This window comes from Podarcis melisellensis, assembly GCF_964234715.1.
Source record: "Podarcis melisellensis genome assembly, chromosome: 8".
Lineage (NCBI taxonomy): Eukaryota > Metazoa > Chordata > Lepidosauria > Squamata > Lacertidae > Podarcis > Podarcis melisellensis.
In genome coordinates, this window is record NC_138540.1 from 2433918 (window position 1) to 2459382 (window position 25465).

The following is a 25465-nucleotide window of genomic DNA, read 5'->3' on the forward strand; positions in this document are numbered from 1 at the left end:
ACTCCCGCCAACCTGTTAAGTTAAGGGAGCTGAGAACTGTTAGAAGCCCCTCTCTCTGCCCCCGCAAATAACAGCCAATCCTTCTTCTCAAGGAATTCTGGGTGGGGAAGACCATAGTGGCTCCTTAATGGTATGCCATTAAAAAAAAGCTTTGGGCCTCCTCTGGTCTAGTCCCAAGAACAAAAGGTGGAAGATCTGGCCTTCTGTGACAATTGACTAGACCATCTCTAGGGCTGGAGTTTGTAATGCTGGGCTGCCTGCCTGCTTTCTCTTAATTTGTGAATAGATATCAGCTGATAACGTGGGGTGGGGGACCTTTCCCTTCTGTAAACAGTTGGATTCCATGGGGGTGTCGTATGCAGTGCCAAAGCCAGCTGCTGCTATGGGCTGCTGGGGCCACTTTTACAGAGGGCAAATGGGACCCTGCCCCACCCACCCCTTGCTTAGCCTCCACTTCCTTTTATTACTAGCAGCCTGGGGGAGTTGCCAGTCAGCTTCCTCCTCCTTAGTCTCTGGACTCGTCCCCCCCTTGCCCCAGGCCTGGCAAGAGCCCAAGCCGTTTCCCACTTGCCTTCTAGGCATGGCCCTGCCGCTCCCCCCACAAAACCTGCTATTTTGTGCTTAATCGGGGAAAATGTCAAACTGGAGAAAATGCAGCAGCGCTTGCTCCAGTTCAGCAGTGGGCATTGTCCTTTGAGGATGGGCTGGGCATTGTAACTGCCAACTCCAGGTTCTGTGCATCAATCATTCTAGGCTGAGAGGCAGCACTTGCTAGCCCAGGGTCTGATCCTGAAATACTTTTTAGCTTGGCACCAATAAGAACTTGCTTCCCTCCAAGGCCTAGAAGGGCTTGTGCAGGAGGGCCCTTCAGAGCAGATTTGGGGGTGCACAGGGGGAGGAGAGGAAGAGGGAGTCCCCCTGCGCCAGCAGAGCTGCATGTGTGGAGTATTGGACAGACATTCTGGATGACAACTCTCATGAGGGCTGATGGAGCTGGGACTGGGCCAAGTTGGCTGGACTGGGGGTGGGGAGGAGAGAGGATTTCATAATCAGAGAGTTGCATTTCCAAAAAGACCTGAGCTGCACCATCTCTTTGCACCCCTGGCAGGAGACTGGCTAGCCTTTTCCCCATACCAAGCTGCCTCAGGACGGGGGTCGGGAGAAGCTGCAGCCTTCCAGATGCTGCTGGACCCCCATGTCCCGCCGCCCTGACCCACTGGCTGCGCCAGCTGAGTCCGAGGGGGGTTGTAGCCCTGTAGCACCAGGAGGACACTGGGTTGGGGAAGGCTGGGATAAGAAACAAGCAAACCTCTGCATTGTTCTTCAGTAAACCAAGTGAAGCAGCAGTAGCAATTCTCCATGGTCACAAAGAGGACACTTACAGCTTGACTCCTTTATTTAACTCCTGGTTTACAAAGAGATCAGAGCACAGCCCCGTGCAAGGGGAGCAACCAGGCAGAAGAGAGTCAAAGAGCCAGACTGCCGATAAACCACCAGCTTAAGAAGAAGCAGACTTCGCCCAGTCCGGCCTAAATGGAGCACCTTGCCCTCTCCGCAAACCACAGCAGCAAAGCCCAGAGTGCTTCCTCTTGGGAGCGGAGTCGACTGGCCTAAAATCCATCCCAGAGAGGAATCCAGTTTCTTTTGAGGAGCTTTGGAGCGGTGTGTGTGTCTCTTGAGCGTGCATGGGTGCCTTTCCTGCCCTAGCTGAGCCCTGCTTCACTGCCGCTGTCCTCATCGAGCTGAGTGGAGTTCCTTTCCATGTCCCCTTTCTCCACAAAGTTGAGGATGCGCCGGTTGGCTTGGATCAGGTACTGCTGCTGGCGAAAGTAGACCTTCAGGGCTCCCTTCAGGGCCACAAAAGCAATGCCCCCCTGGCAGGGAAACAGAGAAAAGGAGGGGTAGGTGAAGTTAAGAGCCTCAAACCACCTCTTTTGCCTTCTGAGCATTGGAGAGGCAGGTCCATGTGAACCACCACTCGGTATGGGAGGGAGGAGAGAGCAGTTCCCTCAAGCCCCTTCCTGAGAGGAGTCTGATTGACAGAGGGAAGCAGCCAGATCATCATTATCTGCTCCAGTCCAGGATTTCCTTTTCCTTTAGAACATTTAGACACGGCTCTTCGGCCAGAAGACTCCAAGGTTAAATCAATCAGTTAAAACAAAACGGCCCTTTCCCCACAGGCTTACAATCTAAAAGGCACAGCACAAAAGAAAAAAGGGCCAGGGAGGGAAGAAGAAAAAAAAAACACGGGGGCCAATTCTTAAAGTAAAATTGTGGTTCTTATAATGACCAGCTTGAATGGAGAGAGTTCCGAGGTGGAAGGTGCCAGGTGCATCTGGTCTTCCATGCTGAGAGGGTGCAATGAGCCCCCTTGCCCATCTCTGCCATGGAGGCAGCCTACCAGGTGAGAGCCTACCAGGTGGAAGCCTAGGATCGAGCACTTTCAGTGGCGCTGTAGGAAGGAGCCCTCTCTCCCACTGAGGCAGCAGAAGCATCACCTGAGGGGGATACCAGAGGGGACTGGCCTTCTGTAACAGCCAACATGGTGCCCTCCCAGTGCTGTGAGACTCCAGCTCCCACCAGCCCCAGCCCCATAGCCAGTGGTTGGGGATGATAGGAGCTGGTGTCTCTCCAAAATTATCTGGGGGACACAAATTGGTGACTCCTGGCTTAAGACAAAAGGGATCTACAGGCTTCCTCCAGGTTCTGCAGTATGGAGGCCTCCTCCTGCCCCCTCAGACTGAAAACAACTGTGCTAACATATGTTTTCAAGCCACCTAAAAAAGAGGGAAGACCTAAATGATGGAGAGGCAGGATATAAATCCAGAAAGAAAAGTGGAAATGTGGAGCTCCTTCTTTCGAGTCAGACCATTATTGTTACTTATTAAATTTATATACCACCCTCCATCCGAAGATCACAGTATAAAAACACATGGATAACATAATAATAAACAAAGCAATAACCCCACACAGTTTAAAACACTGTATATTGTTCAATTGGCCAAAGGCCTGGGAGAAGAGGCATGTTCTTGCCTGGTGCTGAAAGATATGCAATGAAAGTGCCAGGCAAGCCTCCTTGGCGAGAGCATCCCACAAACAGGTCCATCAGTCCATCTGGCCCAGCACCTTGGCGGCTGCATGCCTTCCTGATGGACTGAACTGCAACTTTCACCAGCCACAACCAGCACAGCCATATGGCGCCAGGCTGGTAGGAGTTGTAGTCCAAAACTTCTGGAGGGCACCAGGTTGGAGAAGCTGAGTCTCATCCAATGGGCATCATCTCCAAGAAAGGTCCTTCCCAGCCTGGCTGTTTGAGATCCTTTTACCCAGAGGTGCCAGTGCACCAAACCTTCTGCATATGAACTATGTGCTGTGCCAGCTCACCCGAGGGCTGTCCCAGCCTTGCCACCATGGCTAGCAGCATTAGGGTGCTGTGGCAGGGATGCTACGTCGAACCAAGAATGGGAGTGATCCCTTCAAATACTTGAATTCTGACCCAAGTATTGCACCCAGTTGACTCCAGAGTTCCTTCCCCAGTCTCTCCACTCACCAGGATGGTACGCTGGAGGCTGGAGTTCACCCTGCGGAAGGTGACTCTGCCAACTAGGTTGGCAATGGTGGGGAAGACCAGGGCCCCGCACAGCGTGCGCGAGATGGAGAGGTGGTCACTCTGGTAGCGCGACTCGGCGAGAGGGATGTGCAGAACAGGGCGGCTGATCCCTGAGGATGCAAGAGAGATTAGGAAAAACATGGTGAGACCTAAAAATCTGTTTAATAAAAATAAGAACAGCTGCAGAATAAAAAATATTTAGCATGATTTGGACAGACAGCAAACTTTGCTTGGTGCAAATTTGTTGCTGTTGTTGATTACTATTATTCTGCACAATGGAGGAGCATGCCTTGCCTCTGCCCTTCCTTCCACTGCATCCTGGCCAAATGCACATGGATTAGAGGGATCAGGTCATGCTGCAGCTCATGGCAATTGCAGTTACTTGTTGTGTGTGCTGCTGTTGCCAAGCAGAATAGTCCATAACTCCAGATGCCATTCAACTCCCACTGGCAAAGCTATGTATACAGGTGGGCTCTTGGCTTACCAAAAGGACAAGGAATGGGGGATCTGCTTTTTTGTCCTGCTGCCCCAGATGCAGAGCTGTGCTCTGCCCAGTAACTAGTCCGGAAGTAGGATGGCTGTGAGAAATCCATATTCTTGTGAATTCCATGAATAGTTCAGCTTTGTCCAACCTGGTGCCCTCCCACTGCTTCTGACTACAATTCCCACCAGCTGGCTGAGGCCAATGGGAATTGTAGTCAAAAACAGTGGGAGGGCAGCGGCACCAAGTTAGACAAGCTGTCCTAGGGTGCTGCCAATTGCCACTGTTTTGTAGGAGGGATTCATCCGCATACCATAAATTTTGGTTGGCCCACCTTTCCTTCCAAATGCAGAGTCCAGGGGAAGCCTGCCTCATGCTGGTCTCCCGGCCAAAGCCCAGGCCAGGAGGGGTGAGCGGAGGGTGGCACTCACCTGGCACCAAGGCCTGCAGGGCTTGGAGCTTGCTGGAGTATTTCCGCCACACCCGCAGCACGTAGTCTTCCCAGCGGATCATCTTGCCCAGCACTAGCATGACAGGGATGGTGGGGAGCCCCATGAGCAAGAAAAGGGGGTCTGCCCGCTCCATCACATCCAGGCCCTTTTTATGACCAACAACCTGCCAAAGGAGAAGAGACTGATCAGCAATGCAGTGGGGCGAGCCGGGTGGCTTCTGCCTTCATCAGCGAGGAGAATAAAACTCCATTCCCATAACCCAAATGGTCAGATTCTTACTGGATAGCTTCAGATTCCTAGCACAGCACCGTCTGAAGTACTATGATATCACATTAAAGAGTCATTGCTTCCCCCAAAGAATTCTGGAAGTTTTAGTTTGTTAAGGGTGCTGAGAGTTGTTAGGGCGCACACACCCACAATTTCTCTCACAGAGCTCCAAAGTGGACAGAGTTACATGTGAAGAGGAACTGACTGTTTAACCATGCTGGGAATGGTAGCTCTGGGAACAGGGGTCTCCTAACAACTCTTAACAACTGACAGTTCCCAGAATTCTTTGCAGGAAACCATGATTGTTTAAGGTGGTATCATAGTGTGAATGCACCCCCTTTTTATCCCACTGATTAATCAGTCATAACCTTTGTCAATTCTGATTAAACCGTGCAGCCTCATTAAGCTTTCTTGCATATGATTTTATTTCACAAATTTTCTCCACTGCTCGATTATAATAAAATTTCCAAGTGACTTTCAAAGCTACTGACTGAGCTGAAGGCCATCTGATTCATTCTTTCCCTGCACCCCTTTGCTTTACCTGCATGACAGTGACAGCTCCATACGTCACAGCCGACCAGTAGAGTGTCCCCACGACAATGCCAGCTGCAGCGAAGGGGCTCACTTTGGATAAAATTTGGTCCACTTGTTGCAAGAAATACACCAAGGGTCCTACAAAGGAAGGACAGCAGAAACTTAGTGTTGCAGGCACTCAGCTTGGGCTCTCAACAGCCACCAGGATCATGGCCTAGGCATTCAGGCCCCTTCAGAGGTGTCGCATCCCTCAGCCACTGAGATTCCATTGAAAGAGGGGTGAAATCCCAAGTCCTCTCACAAGTGAGAAGGAAAAGGGAACAGGAAGGGGGTCTATCCGCTTCCTTGGTATTCTGGCCCCTTCTGCTCCTGGTTTCTCAAAGTTCCTGCCAATGAGCCCGAATGAGTTGAGTAACCAACAAATGGTAAGTGATTGTTCCTTTTTAATTTTTTTCTTAAAATCTAACTTACTTTATTAAAACTAGCTCATAACATATTAGACTACTTTAGGTTTCTGCCATACATTTTAAGCACTATGATACTACTTAAAACGGTCATAGGTAAAGATAAAGGTAAAGGGACCCCTGACAATTAGGTCCAGTCGTGACCAACTCTGGGGTTGCGGCACTCATCTCACTTTATTGGCCGAGGGAGCCGGCATACAGCTTCCGGGTCATGTGGCCAGCAGGACTAAGCCACTTCTGGCGAACCAGAGCAGTGCATGGAAACGCCATTTACCTTCCCACCGGAGCGGTACCTATTTATCTACTTGCACTTTGATGTGCTTTCGAACTGCTAGGTTGGCAGGAGCATGGACCGAGCAACGGGAGCTCACCCTGTCGCGGGGATTCGAACCGCCAACCTTCTGATTGGCAAGTCCTAGGCTCTGTGGTTTAACCCACAGCGCCACCTGCATCCCTTAAACAGTCATAGCTTCCCCCAAATAATTTTGGGAGCTGTAGTTTGTTAAGGGTGCTGAGAGTTGTCCTAATCAATCCCTCTTCATTAGGAACTCTGGGAATTGTAGCTCTGTGAGGGGAATAAGAAACACCTAACAAGTCTTGGTACCCTTAACTACAGCTCCCAGAATTCTCTGGGGAAAGCCATGACAGTTTAAAGTGGTATCATAGTGCTTTCCATGTATGCTATGGATGAGGCCTCATCATAAAATGCCTGTCTGTGACAGGGGGTGTGCTCCCAATTGTTCCTTTGCAGCCATGGCTTTGCTTTCGGCACCGCTTGAATTTGGCACATCGTGTTGCTTTTGGAAAGGGCTGGATACACCCATTAGTGATGGGGAGCTCTTGAGTGCATCAGATCCCTTCAGAAAACACTGCAACAGGGAAAGGTGCTAAATTCAAACAGGCCTGAATCTGGCACTTCTTGCAGATGTGCCTTTTGTGAGTTTACATTTCTTAGTACAGAAAGTATTGTGTGTATGATGTGTAGAGATCTTGCCTAAATAATTCAAGAGGGTTCTGGAAGTTTCTCTGTGTGAAAGAAACAAGCAGGAGGTTAATGATGTTTGGGCTATTCCTTCAGGGAAGCTGAGTACAACTGGCCTAAACTGGTTCTGTTATCTTTTCTGTCAAGGTCATGCTGACTATAATAAGAGACCGGAAGGGACCTGGGCTTCACTTTCTCTTTCTATCTCTTTTCCTTCTGCTGTGATGTTCTGTGCACAGTGTGCTTAGTGTTAAGGTTTAGACTTGTTATAAGTTCTTGTAAGTTTAAGTTAAGTCCCCTTCAACCAGATTTCTTATGGACAGTGCCAATCCTGAATGTATTGGATTTGTGACCATTATGCTCACTTGCCTTCAGTAGCAGCAAAGCTCTGCTGGATGAAATGAAATTGCCTCTGGCCTATTCTTTTGGAATCCTGCAACATGTTAAAGTTTTTACTCTGCTAACCCTATCTTAAAGATTCTGCTCTGGATCACTACTGAGTACAATACATGACACCATTACCTGTCCTGCAACTGATGCCACACAATGTGGGTGTGATTTGTGCAAACCAACCAACTGGGTCCATTGGGGAAGTCTGGCAGGGGTCTCATTTGGCTGACCCATTGGCTGTTCCCCACTGCTGGTCTATGGGATCAAGCGAGCTGTTTTATTTCTTGGAAGTGTTGGGATGCAACTCAGCTTGCATTAATGCTGACCACATTTGCATGGGGAGAAAGTAGACCTCCAAGCTTCTTAAACTTTCTCACTGTCCTCTGCACCTGTGCTGGCCTTCCTTCTGAGGTTAGACTGATTCTTAGGGTTGCTGACCTAACTTCAAGCTTCCTCTCCCGCTTCCTTCTGGAGCAGAAAAGGAGAGGGGACAACCTCCTACTGTCTCTCTGCTGCAGAGATCAAGGGACAAGGACGGCTCCTTTGGATTCACAACTAGCTAGAATAGGAGCTCTTTCCTATCCAATACGTTTCCCCTATAATTCTATACGCTTTCTCATTTTCCACATTTAGAAGTCTCACTCTGATTGCTTTACCAGCCAAGGGTGCTCATACGACAAGTATTCAGAAGTGGCCTGCTTCCAAGCTGTGTGCTAACTCTCCAAAGCAGCCCAACATTATTAAACTATGACTCTGCTCCTGCATCTTGATCTCGTTTTGGCTTTTAATGACACTGACCATGTTATCCTCCTGGACCGGCCCCAGGGAATTTTGTGCTGCAGTGGTTTTGGTCCCGCCTCCTGGACTGAGTCCAGAGAGTGGCGTTAGGGGAATGCTTCTCAGTCCCCTGGTGGCTACGTCACAGGGCACCATCTCATCTCCAGTGCTATTTAATATCTATAGGAAGGTGCTGGGAGTGGTCATCAGGAGTTTTGGGATAAGACACCATGAGTATGCTGAGGATGCTCAGCTCAATTTCTCCATAGCATCTGAACTGGGAGAGGCCAAGCAGTCCCTGGCCTGGACACAGGGGTGAGATGGAGGAGGAAAAACATGCTGAGCTTGAATCCTGCCAAGACAAAGGCACTGTGGTTGGTTGGTTGGTTGGTTGGTTGGCTGGCTGGCACCCATGTCTGAGAATTGGGGCAGTTCCCTATCCTGGAGGGGCTGCACTTCCTCTGAAGGAGCAGGTTCACAGTCTGGGGGTGCTTCTGAGTCCAACTTTGTCCCTGGAACCCAAAGTAGCCTCAGGTGCTAGTAGCACCTTTTACCAGCTGCGACAGGTATGGCAGCTTTGACTGTTCCTGGATCAGGAAGGCTCGGTCAGTCATTCATGCAGTGGTTAATTTAAGGTTGGATTGCCGCCATGCGCTCTGCGTGGTGTTACAGGTGCCGTAGGATGCCTGTTCTGCATTTGTAAGTGTGGCGGCACCCACACTCTGGAACTCCCTAATCAAATTACTGAAATTGTTATTCTTACTATTTGGAGGGCACCAGGTTGGCAAAGGCCCACCAACATTGTCTGTAAGTTTCCCTTGGGCAGGTGGCTGGCTGGGGTGGGAGATCGGAGTGCTGAAGCACATGGACTTTGGATCTGATCCAGCCAAGCAGCCCTTAGCTCAGGGATGGGGAACCTGGAGCCCTCCAGTCACTGGACCCCACCTCCAACAGCCCCAGCCCACATGGGGAGCCGGGGTGCCCTCCTGCTTCATTCACGTCCAGCATTATTCTCTCTCTCAAGCTTAAGGCTGGTCTCCAACAAATTCTGCAAATTCCTCCCCAAAAGTAACACAACATTGTTTTTTATTTTCCAGGCAATGATACTACTTAGAAGATAAGTGGCTCGTTTTTGTGTAATGGTGGCTTGTATTCTAGTACAATTTTAGAAAAGGTGTGTGTGTGCATTTGCGCAGGGAAGGGGAAGCCAAAGCAGAGCCACACAGAGATGCTGGGACCAGGGAGACCAGGGCTCAGGAGCTGCAACCCTTAACCAGCCCTGCCGCCCTCTCTCAGCCTAACCTACCTCACAGGGTTGTTCTGAGGATAAAATGGAGAGCTCCTTGGAGGAAAGGTGGAATATAAATGTAATGATCAAGAACGTGATTTGAAGGAACCGCTTCTGCTATGGGTAGGAGAGGGATCTCTAAATATTTTGCATACCCCCATCCACAAAGAAGACTGTGTGTGCCTAAGTGCATGGCAAGGAAGTTGCCATTGACCACCACTGCATTGCTCCCTTTCTGACAGCAGCAATCGGCTGCCAGAGGAAGAGTGAGCAAAAAACCAGTCTGCCAGAGTTTTACTCATGCTCCCAGCTTGGGCTTGGAAACAGGTGAGACTTCTTTCTCCCAGGACCTCCAAGACCACCCCTACCCAGGAAGTCTGCAGAAGGGGCCTGGATGCTCACCAACCAAAGACCTTCCTTTATTAGCTTAAGACAGCTCAAGACAGAGCTGTTCCACCAGGCCTTTGGTCAGGGCGCAGCCTGACTCCCTCCTCTGGCAATCTGCACAGAATTTTGCTTAATGGTTGCCATCAATTTGATTTAATTAATTTTTATAATGAAATGTTTTTAGAATGTTGGTTTATTTGAATGTTGTTAGCCGCCCTGAGCCCAGCTTCGGCTGGAGAGGGCAGGATATAAATAAAATTTATTATTATTAATAATAATAATAATAATAATAATAATAATAATATTTTTATTTATACCCTGCTCTCCCCAGCCAAGACCGGGCTCAGGGCGGCTAACAACCAATAATAAAAACAAATTGATTAAAATACAATTTAAAAAGATTAAAATAGAACATTAAAACATTAGGATGCAGCATCTTCACAGGAGGAGAAAGGAAATAGAAAGAGGGGGAGGGAATCAAACTGATTCTAAGCCAAAGGCCAGGTGGAACAACTCTGTCTTACAGGCTCTGCGGAAAGAAATCAGATCCCGCAGGGCCCTGTTCCACCAGGCCGGAGCCAGTGTTGAAAAGGCCCTGGCTCTGGTTGAGGCTAATCTAATTTCCTTAGGGCCTGGGACCTCTAGGGTGTTGCTATATGTGGACCTTAAGGTCCTCCGTGGGGCATACCAGGAGAGGCGGTCCCGAAGGTACGAGGGTCCTAGGCCGTGAAGGGCTTTAAAGGTCAAAAGCAGCACCTTAAATCTGACCCTGTACTCCACCGGGAGCCAGTGCAGCTTGAAAAGCACTGGGTGAATATGCTCCCATGGCAGAGACCCCGTGAGGAGCCTCGCTGCAGCATTCTGCACCCGCTGGAGTTTCTGGGACAGCTTCAAGGGCAGCCCCGCGTAGAGCAAATTACAGTAGTCAAGCCTGGAGGTGACTGTCGCATGGATCACTGTGGTCAGGTCAGGTCAGGAAAGGTAAGGGACCAACTGCTTGATGCGGCGAAGGCGGAAAAATGTTGGCTGTTGCTGTAATCTGTGCTTATTACCCCCAAGATCCCAGGAACACAGGAAGTAGCAAGGCCAAGCTGATGGCCAAACTAAATGCCAGAATGTATGTATTTGGCAGTACAACAAGGCCTTCCATCACTGGGCTCAATAACTGGATGTGCACCTTTGGATCAGGACCCTGCTGACACTCCAGGAAGGCTGTAGGAACAGCTACACAACTGCTATGTTGCTGCCTGGCTGTTTTGTTGTTGGCATCCATCTCTCTCAAAAGAAAATGAAATGTGCTTCCAGAGGCAAAGTCAACCATTGTAGCATCACAGCGCCTGCTGTGGCTGAACACGACAAGACCCTCTCTTGGCCTTGCTGATGTGGTCCAAAGGAAAGCAGAGCAATCCATTTGGCCTCAAGGATTTGAGACCCATTGGCTCCCCTCACCTGGGTTAGCCAGCCAGTGGAAGCCATTCCTAGGGTGTGGCTGCTGTTGCCTGCTAGGAGCCACAGGTGAGAGCTGATCGCAGGGTGGGGACCAAGGGTGGGCAAACTACCGTATTTTTTGCTCTATAAGACTCACTTTTTCCCTTCTAAAAAGTAAGGGGAAATGTGTGTGCGTCTTATGGAGCGAATGCAGGCTGCGCAGCTATCCCAGAAGCCAGAACAGCAAGAGGGATTGCTACTTTCACTGCGCAGTGATCCCTCTTGCTGTTCTGGCTTCTGAGATTCAGAATATTTTTTCCCCTTGTTTTCCTCCTCCAAAAACTAGGTGCGTCTTGTGGTCTGGTGCATCTTATAGAGTGAAAAATACAGTACTTCAGAAAGAGTACTGTGTGTCCCCTAGCCCAGTGGAAATCCTTGGCTGGACAGCTCACCTGCTGCTTAAACACACCTTGCCTTGAACCTGGCTTTGCTGGGCAGCTCCACAACTTTGCTAGGGACTCAATCTAGCCACACCAGGGAATGGGGCTAGCCAGGCCACCCCTACAACTCACCTAGTTTGGGGAAGACAATGCGATACTCCGTTCCACACTGTGGGCAGCTCACACTGCCTGTGCTGTTGCCTTTCTGCTTCTCATCCAGCCACCGCTGGAGGCAGGCCTGGTGGATCCATTTGGTGGAGCCTTTGCAGCGGCAGGGGCAGACCCACTCAGCTGAGCGGTCATCGCTCTCTGTGCCAAAACAGACCCAGCAGTGCCTGGGGGGGGGGGAGAGAGCATAGCTGTCACTTGTTCAACCAGTTTGAAGGTACCTAAGAAGCTGGGCAAGGTAAGGTTTTAAACTCCGTAAATCATAAGACTGATATGTGATAGGATTGAGGTAGTATGGAAGGAGGATAAAATTATAAAGGAATTAAATAATTTTAAAAAGTTGAAATCTGTGTTACAAGTAAATGAGAGCTGGAAGATGAAGGTTGTCTTTGCAAGAGTACCATGTGAGCATGTAAGCAAGAGATTGTTATAACTGTTGTAGCCACAGAGATAAGAAAGTTGCAATGCCCCGTGGTTAAACCAGTAGAAGCCAGTCTTGCCATATATTGATGTAACTGCCGCCATTGCTTGTGTGTAAATCAGTGGCTCTGAAAGGGTGTGGCAGGTTTGGCAAGTGTGGCAGGAAGATTCAAGAACAAAGAAAATTTAAACATTTCAGAATAGTATAGGATACTATTAGTGCAACGTAGTGCGCACACACACACACACACACACACACACAGAGTGGTACTTCGGGTTACATACGCTTCCAGTTACATCCACTTCAGGTTACAGACTCCGCTAACCCAGAAATAATACCTTGGGTTAAGAACTTTGCTTCAGGATGAGAACAGAAATCGCACGGCGGCAGCAGGAGGCCCCATTAGCTAAAGTGGTTCTTCAGGTTAAGAACAGTTTCAGGTTAAGAACAGACCTCCAGAACAAATTAAGTACATAACCAGAGGTACCACTGTAAATGAATATGGGTAGATATGAGAGCAAGAGCATCAAACAACTCTCACCTCTCATTCAGTTTCTATACATACTTAAGGTACCTTAAGGTGCTTATAATTCTACTTTGGGAATGATTTGTGCTCTTATGTAGCTGCACTATTTTATAATTTCTGGATCATACAGTATTATAAAGTGGATGTCTTCTATGTTATAAATCAAGCACTGCCAGGAGTTGCTCCCCCCCCCCCCAATATATTTCTTATCAATAAAAGAATTGGTGCAGTGTGAGCGTGTTTTTATTCTGAAAGTCTGGCCCAGAGAAAAGAGCTTGAGAACCACTGGAATACAGGGCAGGCCAGGCTGTGTTTTCCAGGCTCAACCTTCCCCCCGACTTTTATTTCCCTGGGAGAAGTGGGTGGGCCGGGCCGGGGCTGCCTATCAGTAGTGGACAGGCACCATCCATACCACAAGCACATGGGCACAGACATGCCCTCTCCGTGCACAGCCCACAACCCACATTCTTCCTCCTTGGGTAGTTTGGGGACAGGGCTCAGCCACACAGAAACACCCAGTTTCCACTGCAGAGCTGTTTTCAAGGGCTCAGCTGAGCAGCTTGAGAGCAGGACACAGGATGGAGAAAGGTGAGCATCAAGAAGAAATGGCCGGGGCCTGGGAAGAGGCCAGGGGGTCAGATCAGGAGACGCATTGGGACCCATCCCTGCTCTAAAAGGAAAGCCATGGGAAGACAAAAAGGACTTCCCAGAGTCCAGCAGGTACTTGGCCTACAGGATGCTTTTCACATCGTTCAGGAATGTCTCCCTCTGACCACAGCTTGGGCAGGAGCCTGTGGTCCCTGTTGGTTCCCCAGTGGTTTCCAAGACTATACCATCAGCCACGGTAATCCTTCTGCACTAGCGCTGAAAACAGGTCCTGAGACATGCCTGAGGCACAGGTGTAGTGCAGGTCGGCACACCCAGCGTGTCCCAGTTACAGCACACAGAGTTTTAGTGTGTAAAGTGCTTTGATAAGGCTTCTAGCGGCCCTGTAATGTAATACTGCAGATGAAAGCATGAAAGATGAAAGAACAGGAGCAAATATAGGAGTACGCAAGATCTAAATGTGGGACTTCCTGATTTGTGGCTCCTTGTTCTCAGTCACCTTGAAATGATAGCTCACAAGACTCGTTCCCCACAGCTTGGCCATCAACCCCACGATCCTATGCATTTCTGCTCCGACATACCTGGGATTTCCTCCAGCCCAGGTATGTTTATAGCAGGGATGGGGAAACGGTAGGCCTCAAGATGTTGCTGGACTACAACTCCCATCATCCATGGCAACATCTGTATAATAAAGGGTTACAGCTGAAGGGTTGTATGCCATGCTAGTTCATCTTGGACCCACTGAAATCAGTGGATTCACGGCCATTGGTTGCAATGTGTTTACTCGGAGCAGAACTCACAATGGAGACAACCCTTATCGATCTGGATTTCTGCTGCTTTTCCTGAGTGAGACTGGGGGACTTCAGACACCTTTGATATAAGAGGTGCTCAACTGACAACATTTTCTGGGATGGGAAGCTTGCTGATGTCTTGCCTCAGCACCAGGCAGCGGAAGGGCAAAGGGCATTTCATTTCACCAATTTAGATTTAACATAGGATTGCTTTGATGTGGCTCTTACACCCTACTGTTTAATTACTCTAGTCTTTTATTTATTCTGTTTCTTTTCATTTATTTTATTTTATTTTATTGTAAGCCACATTTGGTATCTATCAGAGGGCAGCATTACCTTTTATTAATATAAATACAGACAATCAAGCCGGTTTTTCTAAATGTGTGGAAAACCGGCTAGAGAGAGGCTAACCGGTTTCCCTAAAAGAGCCTTCCCCAACCTGGCGCCCTCCAGATGTTTTGGACTACAACACTCATGCGGTGGCAGTTGGGAGAGAAACTTGGGAAAGGCTGTCCTACGATTTGCTCTAGAGACGCTCATTCTGTCTTTCCGGACAAAAAAGCGCTGCGAGGCTTTAAAGAAAATTGGGAGTTTAAATTTCAGTTTCAGCCGAGGCAAGAAGAGCGAGCCCTTTCCGCCCAAGAAGCGCCCGCGGCTGCCGGGGGCCGAAGCCCACCGAAGGGGCCCTTGGAGCAGCCCCTCTCTCGGCCCAGCCGGCTTCCCGGGGCTGCGGCGAAGCGGAGGCGGAGGAGAGAGCAAGGCCCCTTTCGGCTCTCGGGAAACGAAACCCGAAGCAGCCGCCCAGCCTCTTGGGCTTCGGAAGCCGCAGCCCGCCGCGCCGCCACCTTCGCGCCCGAAGGCAAGAGGGGCTGGACATCCAAGATGCCCCCCAACACCCAGGGGCTGAGGCGGGGGGGGGGAGAAGGGGCGGCCATCGGCACGAGCCCCCCCCCCCCGCCGGCCTGGCGCGCCCAGCCCAGCCTACCTCTCCGAGGCTTCCCCGGGGGCCGCCGCGTCTGCCATCGCCCGCCGTCAGCCCGGAGATGCGGCCCGCGCGGCGAGGCCTGGCCCGGCTTCCGCTCCTGCTGGCCTCCGCCTCTGGCCGCGCCCGGCTCTTCTCCGCTCGCCAGGAGGAGCTTCACCTGCCGGAAGGCCGCCTGGCCGCTCGCAGGAGCAACCCGAGACGCGCCCAAGGCCGGCCGAAGGCGGCGGGACTCGCTCCCCGGGGAGGGAATGGGGCCAGGATCGCAGCCCAGCCCCGCAGCCCAGGGATCGCGCGGCTCCTCCGAGTTTCTCTAGGAAAGTCCCCGCTCGGCCTTGGCACTCCAGGGGTTTACCTTGGCGAGGATAGCCCAAGCCTCCTCCCGGAAGGCTTAAAACTGGGCCACGGGGCATAGTACTTCCCCATTGTTCTTTCTTTTTGCTTCGTGCATCCGTCTAGTCACCTCAAAATAGGCTTCCCAGGTCTCCTGGAAAAGGACAGCCAGAGGACAGTCCTCTAGGTAAAAGCATCCTTCATTTTTCCAGCACCTGAAGAGCAGACCTTGCAGCACTCAGCACTCCTGGCCACGCTTTCCCCTCTAGGGAGAGAGCTATTGTATTTAAGATTACTTTTTTCTAATTCTAATTCAAGGTAAAGGGACCCCTGACCATTAGGACCAGTCATAGCCGACTCTGGGGTTGCGGCGCTCATCTCGCTTTACTGGCTGGGGGAACCGGCATACAGCTTCTGGGTCGTGTGGCCAGCATGACTAAGCCGCTTCTGGCGAACCAGAGAAGTGCACGGAAACGCCGTTTACCTTCCCGCCGGAGCGGTGCCTATTTATCTACTTGCACTTTGATGTACTTTCGAACTGCTAGGTTGGCAGGAGAAGGGACCGAGCAACTTTTATGCAAAGCATGCTCTCCCTTTTGGATGTGTAAGTGGGGCACCCTACCTCAAAAGCTCCCTAGAGCAGGCATGGGGAACCTGTTGCCCTCCAGAGGTTACTGATGTTTTAATCTGTTGGACACCACCCAGAGTGGCTGGGGCAACCTAGTCAGATGGGTGGCATATAAATAATAATTTAGTATTAGTATTAGTAGTATTGGGCTGCAGCACTCATCTTCCCAGATCATTAGCCACTCTATCTTTGCCCCCAAAAGAGAGCCTTCCAGTAAGCCAGGGGCGGCGGCTTTTGGCCCTCCAGATGTTGCTGAACGACTCCTCTAATCAGCTCCAGCATAGCTAACAGCCAGGAAGAAGAGAAGAGTTTAGATTTGATATCCCGCTTTATCCCTACCCTAAGAAGTCTCAAAGCGGCTAACATTCTCCTTTCCTTTCCTCCCCCACAACAAACACTCTTTGAGGTGAGTGGGGCTGAGAGACTTCAAAGAAGTGTGACTAGTCCAAGGTCACCCAGCAGCTGCAGGTGGAGGAGTGGAGATGTAAACCTGGTCCACCAGATTACAAGTCTACCGCTCTTAACCACACTGGAAGAATGGGAGTTGTCCTTCAGCAACATCTGGAGGGCCAAAGTTCACTAGCACCTGCAATAAACCTACCTGGGAATCAAATGAACATTGCAACTCTCATTCCAACCTTGCTTCCTTATTCCTTCCATTGACATTTTATTTGGTTGGAGTTTCTTCCTGGCCCCTCCTTTTTTGTGGATACACATAAATTAAATGGCATTGTTGCACATTCAGAATAGAAAGATGAAAGGTCAGAAGGAATCACAAGCTATCTAAATGTAGAGTGCTGAGATCCAGTGCAGAGTATTGCTCTTGGGCTGGAGAGGCCTAGATTTAAATCCTTGCTCCCAAATTCATTGGTGATTCTGCATGGATCACCATCAATCTGCTGAACCTCCTTCACAGAGTTGTTGTGAAGGTGCAATGTGGGGAAAGGACATTTAGGCTGCCCTGAACTGTTGGGAGGAGTGCCAGCCTGCAAATGTAGGGAACTCCCTTGCTCCACAGGGCCACCCACCACTGTGGGAAAGATCCCAGGAGAAGACACCCGTGGGCTAGCTCCTCTCCTCTCTCTACCTTCAGCTGCCCAGAGGGAAAGATCCTCATAGAATCATAGAGTTGGAAGAGAACACAAGGGCCATCGAGTCCAACCCCCTGCCAAGCAGGAAACACCATCAGAGCACTCCTGACATATGGTTGTCAAGCCTCTGCTTAAAGACCTCCAAAGAAGGAGACTCCACCACACTCCTTGGCAGCAAATTCCACTGTCGAACAGCTCTTACTGTCAGGAAGTTCTTCCTAATGTTTAGGTGGAATCTGTTGAAATTCTGCCTGAGTCAGAGGAATGTGCCACAACGTAGGCACCGGCAGATATTCCTTGGCGACCTCCCCGCTGCTACTCCCGGCAGATAAGCAGGCGAGGTCTCGGCGATTCTTCCCAGATGTATGAGAAGAACACACCGTTCCTTCTCTCTCCCCTTTGGTGTCCCCCAGGGAGGGGAAAGAAGCAGACAGAAATCTATTTACATCCTTTATTTCTGTCTCTTACATCAGTACAGAGAAACATGTCTGCACTCAACAGCAGTAAGAATAAACTCCACCCATGTACTTCCAGTACGGGTCATATGACACACACACTGAGCTAACATCCGGTGCTCAGTACAGAATGGACTGCCCCTTTGTTCCCATGGCAACAGTCACAAACATCCTGTCTGGCTTTCCAGCCACAAGCAGCTGACTGAGCTGCTATAGCCTTTGCTTGCTGCTGCATTGGTGCTTTATGGTTGTCAAGCCTCTGCTTAAAGACCTCCAAAGAAGGAGACTCCACCACACTCCTTGGCAGCAAATCCCACTGTCGAACAGCTCTTACTGTCAGGAAGTTCTTCCTAATGTTTAGGTGGAATCTTCTTTCTTGTAGTTTGGATCCATTGCTCCGTGTCCGCTTCTCTGGAGCAGCAGAAAACAACCTTTCTCCCTCCTCTATGTGACATCCTTTTATATATTTGAACATGGCTATCATATCACCCCTTAACCTCCTCTTCTCCAGGCTAAACATGCCCAGCTCCCTTAGCCGTTCCTCATAAGGCATCGTTTCCAGGCCTTTGACCATTTTGGTTGCCCTCCTCTGGACACGTTCCAGTTTGTCAGTGTCCTTCTTGAACTGTGGTGCCCAGAACTGGACACAGTACTCCAGGTGAGGTCTGACCAGAGCAGAATACAGTGGCACTATTACTTTCCTTGATCTAGATGCTATACTCCTATTGATGCAGCCCAGAATTGCATTGGCTTTTTTAGCTGCCGCGTCACACTGTTGGCTCATGTCAAGTTTGTGGTCAACCAAGACTCCTAGATCCTTTTCACATGTACTGCTCTCAAGCCAGGTGTCACCCATCTTGTATTTGTGCCTCTCATTTTTTTTGTCCAAGTGCAATACTTTACATTTCTCCCTGTTAAAATTCATCTTGTTTGTTTTGGCCCAGTTCTCTAATCTGTCAAGGTCGTTTTGAAGTGTGATCCTGTCCTTTGGATTGTTAGCCACCCCTCCCAGCTAAAGCTAAAGGAAAATAAGCAATGGAAAATCTGTGTGTTTTTAATTATTTTTATTTTTGTATTTTTGTTATTTTTTATTTTTATTTTTATTGTATTATTACTAAAATTTTTAATAAATATTCTATATAAAAAAAATCATTTTCACCCAGCTGAATGACAAGGGCATCTGGTGGGCCTTTCACTGTGGCTCTAGCTTTTACTGCTGGCAGAAATTCCACCCAACGCATTCCACGGCGAGTGATCCAGGAGATTTCAACATTTTTTGGCAGATCGAACCTGCACCCCTGGCCATGGCTGACAGCACGGTTTCTGGCCCAGTGGACGTTACTATGGCCTATGAGCCAAACACGCACAACCACATCACCTAAAAGGAAAAGAGCATAATAAGGAGGGGTCAGGGCTGATGAAAATAGTCATAAAGGCCTCCGAATATACCCTTTAAAAGCATCTGACTTCCATGGACCCAGATCCTTTATCCTTTCAGCCGGTAAGCCTAAATGTACCACTGTGGTGGCTGCCCCGATCCGAAATGAGTGGGCCACAAATTCAGCTGGGGGAAAACCGCAAGCAGCAAATGCCTTACGCATAACGCGTGTAAACTGATGTCTTGTAAGGCGGGAGCCATCTGCATGTATGAAAAATGGTCTAGGGGTATTTGGTCTCAAATATATAAATCGTCTTGCGTCCTTTACTGGGCATGGCCCTTTCTTTTGAGTTGCTATAAGTCGAATTAGGGCTCCTTTAGAGGATCCCACGTGCGACAGAATCTGGCTGGTCGTCGCAAAGCACCTCACCTATGTACAAGGCACTGAAAAAGGCGATGGAGTAAGCCGCTGAAAATAGACGTGCTTCATACTTTGACCAACAAATGGCCCTGAGTTTTTTGCGGATTTGACATAGGATGTTGAAGTTTATGGGTCTTCTACCATCGGTGCTGGGAGGCTGAAGCCTGCGCCAGCCCTCCAGCACCTTCCACACCAGAAAATCAGCACAAGAGTCTACCGAGTACATGGCCTTACAAAAGAAGGAGATCACTTTAGACTGTATGTTAAGTGTCTTTGCTGTGAGGCCCAACCCTCGTAAATGCACCAGGTATTTTAGAACCTCTGCCTTCGTAGGGGGGGGGGTGTCACACCTATCTTCTCTATTTTATTACGGAACGCCCAAAAATCTGACCAAGCCTTTTTATATAATCTAAGTGTTGACAGGGCAACAGATGCTAATACTCTCTTCAGGACGTCTTGCTCCCAAGGCTCAAAGGTGCTCTGGAAATGGTTGTAGCAATTGCTGTGCTTCTGGTGCTAACTAGCAGAAGCGATCCGTCTGGAAATGAGATAGAGCATCCGCAATGTCGTTATTAACTCCTGGTACAAACTTAGCCGAGAAATAAATGTTTAGTTTTAGGCACAAAAGGACAAAGGATCTCAGCAGGGCTGCCACCCTCGGGGAATGTGATGACTGTTTTGACAGGACTGAGGCAACTGCCTGATTGTCTGTCCAGAAGCCTACCCGGTGATCTTTGAACTCCTCCGCCCACCAAGTGTACCGCGACCACGATCGGAAAAAAATCTAGGAAGGTGAGGTCACACATTAGAGGCTTACCTGCCAGGTCGAAGGTCAAGGTTGCGCACACCACTGTCCTTTAAAATAGACGCCAAACCCTAAGGAACCTGCCGCATCAGACTGTACCTGAAAGTCAGCCTGAAGCTACAGATTGGATCCAAACTACAAGAAAGAAGATTCCACCTAAACATTAGGAAGAACTTCCTGACAGTAAGAGCTGTTCGACAGTGGAATTTGCTGCCAAGGAGTGTGGTGGAGTCTCCTTCTTTGGAGGTCTTTAAGCAGAGGCTTGACAACCATATGTCAGGAGTGCTCTGATGGTGTTTCCTGCTTGGCAGGGGGTTGGACTCGATGGCCCTTGGGGTCTCTTCCAACTCTATGATTCTGATTCTAAGATTGTCTTGCGACGAGAATAAAGTCATCAAGATAATGTCCCACCCCATTGGAACCGGTTTAAAGTGAAGAGCCCAGTCCAGAATACAGTGGTGCCCCGCAAGACGAATGCCTCGCAAGACGAAAAACTCTCTAGACGAAAGGGTTTTTCGGTTTTTGCGTCGCTTCGCTAGACGAATTTCCCTATGGGCGTGCCTCGCAAGACGAAAACATCTTGCGACTTTGTTTCCTTTGTCTTAAAACCGTTAAAACCAAGGGTGCTTTGCTTGAACAGCTGCAGTTGCGACTTGACTTCGAGGAGCAACTGTTAGCACGCGGTTTGGTAGCCTTTTCTCAGACTTTGCTCATTTTTGAAGCTTTTCCAAAACTTTTCCAGAACTTCTTCTGCATTCATTTGGTAAGTTAAACTTTTAAAACTTTTTTGGGGGTTTTTGGATTTTGGGTTGGGGTGTTTGGGATTCAAGGACTTAGTGTTGGGGGGTGGGTTAAGAGAATCTGGGAACTTGTGGGGGGTTTTTTGAATTTTTTTGATTTTTTTGTGACCATTGGGCCATGTGGTTGTTTTTTAAAAATTTTCTGAGTTTGAATTTCTGTGTGCTGGGTGGCTGGGGGAACAGTTGGGGAGGTTTCTGCAGCAATCTGGGAGCTTGTGGGGGGGGGTTTGATTTTTTTTTATTTTCTGTGACCATTGGGCCATGTTGTTGTTGTTTTTGAAAATTTTTCTGGGTTTGAATTTCTGTGTGCTGGTTGGCTGGGGGAACAGTTGGGGAGGTTTCTGCAGCAATCTGGGAGCTTGTGGTTTTTTTTAATTTTTTTGATTTTCTGTGACCATTGGGCCATGTTGTTGTTTTTTTAAAATTTTCTGAGTTTGAATTTCTGTGTGCTGGTTGGCTGGGGGAACAGTTGGGGAGGGGTTTGCAGCAGTTGGGGAGGGGCTGGGGGAGCAGTTGGGTAGGGGTTTGCAATTTCTGCGTGGTATGGGTGGCTGGGGGAACAGTTGAGGTTTTTGAAGACTTTGGTGATTTTTTAAGCTTTTCCAAAACTTCTTTTGCAGCCATTTGAGGTTTCTGAAGACTTCGGTGATTGATTGTTGAAGCTTTTCCAGAACTTCTTTTGCATCCATTTGGTTAGTTAAACTTTTAAAACTTTTTTTGGGGGGGTTGGATTTTGGGTTGGGGTGTTTGGGATTCAAGGACTTGGTTCTGGGTTTTAATTTCTGTGTGGTGGGTGGCTGTGTGCTTTTGAATTTTTTGGATTTGAAGCACATCACTGATTTTTTTTTCTTTTTCTGAGTTTACGAAGGAGCTGTGCTGCCATGGGACCCAAGAAGACTGCTGCTGCAGAGACCGGCGAGAGGAAGAAGGAGAAGGTGACGCTGGAAATGAAGAAGGAGATCATCCAGAAGCACGACAGCGGAATGCGTGTGACGGACCTCGCCAGGGAGTATGGCAGGAATCCATCGACCATCGGGACCATCCTGAAGATGAGGGAGAAGATCATGGCGACTGATGCAGCCAAGGGAGTCACCAGGATCATGAAGAACCGGCCAGCTGTTCTGGAGGAGGTCGAGAAGTTGCTGCTCATCTGGTTAGAAGAGAAGCAGCATGCAGGGGACACAGTGACTGAGGCCATCATTTGCGAGAAGGCCAAGGCCTTGCACACAGACCTCGTCCAGGATCAGCCAGGAACCTCAGGCGAGCCAGAAGTCTTCAAGGCAAGCAGAGGTTGGTTTGACCGGTTCAAGACAAGATCCGGAATCCACAGCGTGGTCAGGCATGGAGAGGCTGCCAGTTCTGATGTTCCTGCGGCTGAAGACTTTGCAGTGGAGTTCCTGGAGGTTGTGAAGACGGAGGGCTACGTTCCACAGCAGGTTCCACAGCAGGTCTTCAACTGTGACGAGACCGGGCTGTTTTGGAAGAGGATGCCCAAAAGGACTTTCATCACTCCGGAGGAGGCCAAGTTGCCTGGCCACAAGCCCATGAAGGACCGTCTGACCCTGCTCTTCTGTGCCAACGCAAGCGGCAACCTGAAGATCAAGCCCCTGCTGGTGTACCACTCGGAGAACCCACGGGCCTTCAAGAGACACAAGATCGACAAGGAGCAGCTGAGTGTCATGTGGCGATCCAACAGCAAGGCTTGGGTCACACGTGTGCTGGTTGTGGACTGGGTCAATCTTGCTTTTGGCCCTGCTGTCAAACAGTACCTGCTGGACAACAACCTGCCTCTGAAGGCTTTGCTTCTGATGGACAATGCTCCTGCTCATCCTAAAGGCCTTGAGGTGGACTTGTTGGAGGAGTTTAGCTTCATCAGCATCATGTTCCTGCCGCCTAACACCACGCCACTGCTCCAGCCGATGGATCAGCAGGTCATCGCCAATTTCAAGAAACTGTACACCAAGGAGCTTTTCAGGCGATGCTTCGAGGTGACTGACTGCACCACCATCACCCTGCGGGAATTCTGGAAGGACCACTTCGACATTGTCACCTGCTTGAAGATGATCACCACGGCCTGGAACGGGATCAGCCAGAGAAATTTGAATTGCGCTTGGCGCAGCCTGTGGCTGGACTGTGTGGCACCAAGTGACTCTGATGCACCAGAGTCAACAGTGGTGCAGGACATTGTTGCCTTGGGGAGGACCATGGGACTGGAGGTCACAGAGGAGGACATCAGCGAGCTGGTGAAGGAGCACGACCACGAGCTGACCATCCAGGAGCTGGTTGAACTGCAGGCAGAGGCTGCGCAGGAGTGGGCCTCGCTGGAAGAGGAGGAAGCAACTGAGGAACGGCTGTCCTCCGAAAAACTGAGGGACATTTGCCAGAAGTGGAAGGAGGTGCAGACTTTTGCAGACCAGCACCACCCTGACAAGCACAAGGCACGTGACTTTGGGAACAGTTATGATGCGACGGTCATGTCACCTTTCAGGGAGGTGCTGAAAAGGCGGATGAAGCAGCAGACTATGGACAGGTTCTTGAGCAAGAAGCAAAGAGTGGAAGAGGAGCCTTCTTCGAGTGGTCCCCCAGAGTCTTAGAAAATGTACTGTACACTTTGTTGATTTTTAAATGTTTTTCTGTCATGTTTAGAAACTTAATTTATTGTTCCTTCAATTTTTGAACTGCTCTTTACAGTATGTGTGACTTTAAAGAGCAGTTAATAAACTCTTGTTGTACCAAATTTGGCTTTGTTTGGACTTTTTTTGACCATAGGAACGCATTAATTGATTTTCAATGCATTCCTATGGGAAACCGTGCTTCGCAAGACGAAAAATTCACTAGACGAAAAAACTCGCGGAACGAATTAATTTCGTCTTGCGAGGCACCACTGTATGTGCCATTCACTACTACTGACCTGCTAAACTGGAAAACCCATACCCTGCCTTTTTCTGAAAATGCTCAAGCTATGCAGGACCTAATTGCCTCAGTCACAGTAACCCATCTACCCACGTGGCAAGATTGCAGGCATCTTTTAACGACCCTCTTCACCACTGAGGAAAGAAGGAGAATAGATGCCACCGCAGAGCGAAACCAAAGGGGTAGGTGCCACCAGCAGAGCCAAACCCTGATAATGGGTCTGTACTCGGTACCCCCTTGCAGTTTCAAACCGGCTTGGACTGGCACCAACCGGCCTCAACCTGTATGAACTGGTTCTGACTGATGTGGGCTGGTTCCAAGTGACATAGTCCTGTTTGAACCGGCCTGGACCTGTACTAACCAGCTTGGGCCAATTCCAACCCACTTGGAACTGTTTAAACTGGCTTGGGCCATTTCAAACCAGCCTAGACCGGTTGAAACTGGCCAAGACTGGTTCAAACTGGCCTCGACTGGTTCAAACTGGCTTGGACCGGTTCAAACAGGCCTAGATAGAGTCCAACCAGCTTGGACCTGTTTCAACCAACTTGGACCGGTTGGAACCAGCCTAGACCAGTTCCAACCAGTCTGAGCCAGTTCCAACCCGTCTGGGCCAGTTCAAACTGGTCTGGGCATGTTGGAACCCGCATGGACTTTTCCCAACTGGTTACAGCTGGTTCAAACTGTCTTGGACCGGTTCCAACCGGTCTGAACCGGTTCCAACAGAATTGATGGTAACAGGGCGTCTAGACCAGTTCCAACCAGTCTGTGCAAGTTCCAACCCGTCTGGGCCAGTTCAAACTGGTCTGGGCATGTTGAAACCCGCCTAGACTTTTCTCCAATTAGTTTGAGCTGGTTCAAACCAGCTTGGACCGGTTCCAACCGACTTGTACCGGATACAACGGGTATGAACTGGTTCCAACAGGTTTGGGCTGGTTCCAAGTGACATAAACCTGTTCCAAGCGACCTGGACCTGTTCCAACTAGTCTGAGCTAGTTCCAACGAGTCTGGGCCAGTTCAAACTTTGGACCGGCACATACTGGCCTCAACAGGTTCAAATCGGCTTGGAGCAGCACAAACCGGCCTAGTCCTGTTCAAACCGGCTTGGACCAGTACAAACCGGCCTGGACCAGTTCAAACAGGCCTAGACCTATTCAAACTGGCTTGGACTGGCACAAACTGGCCTAGACTGGTTCATGCCAGCCTAGACCTTTTCAAACAGGCTTGGACCGGTTTCACCAGGACTGAACAGGATCCAACTGGCTTGGACCTGTTCCAACCTGCTTGGACTGGTTCAAAGCAGTCTAGACCTGTTCCTGTGTAAGCTAGTTCCAACCGGTTTGGGCTAGTTCAAACTAGCCTGGGCAAGTTGGAACACGCCTGGACCTTTTCTAACTAGTTTGGGCTGGTTCCTACTGGCTGGGACCGGATCCAACTGGTATGAACTGGTTTTAACAGGTCTGGGCTGCTTCCAAGTGACACAGAACTGGTCCAAGCAGCCTCAAACTGTTCAAACCGGCTTGGACGGGCACAAACCGGCCTAGACTTGTTCAAATCGGCTTGGACTGGTTCAAACCGGTCTGAACAGGTTCCAAGCGGCTTGGACTGGTTCCAACTGACCTGGACCTGTTCCAACCAGCTTGGGCAAAT

At 49.6% G+C, this 25465-nt stretch overlaps 2 protein-coding genes across 2 annotated transcripts in view; one reads left to right on the forward strand and one right to left on the reverse strand.

Moving 5' to 3' along the window:
- Positions 1-24766, forward strand: part of LOC309375832 (putative CENPB DNA-binding domain-containing protein 1) — a gene marked incomplete at its 3' end in the record, with an annotated part of 146563 nt that extends 121797 nt beyond the window's left edge. The window contains exons 2-3 of the mRNA XM_081921749.1: positions 21526-22140; positions 24662-24766. Of these exons, the coding sequence (XP_081777875.1) occupies positions 21787-22140; positions 24662-24766 (459 nt within the window). The 5' untranslated portion in view covers positions 21526-21786. The remainder of the gene's footprint in view (positions 1-21525; positions 22141-24661) is intronic.
- On the reverse strand, positions 1379-15126 carry LOC309375555 (E3 ubiquitin-protein ligase MARCHF5-like). The gene is made up of 6 exons (XM_081921376.1): positions 14998-15126; positions 11633-11835; positions 5352-5482; positions 4523-4706; positions 3551-3720; positions 1379-1874 (listed from the first exon to the last, which is right to left on the reverse strand). Exons 1-6 carry the CDS (start codon positions 15033-15035, stop codon positions 1704-1706), a joined length of 897 nt encoding a protein of 298 aa, XP_081777502.1. The 5' UTR covers positions 15036-15126; the 3' UTR covers positions 1379-1703.
- Positions 24767-25465: the final 699 nt, after the last annotated feature.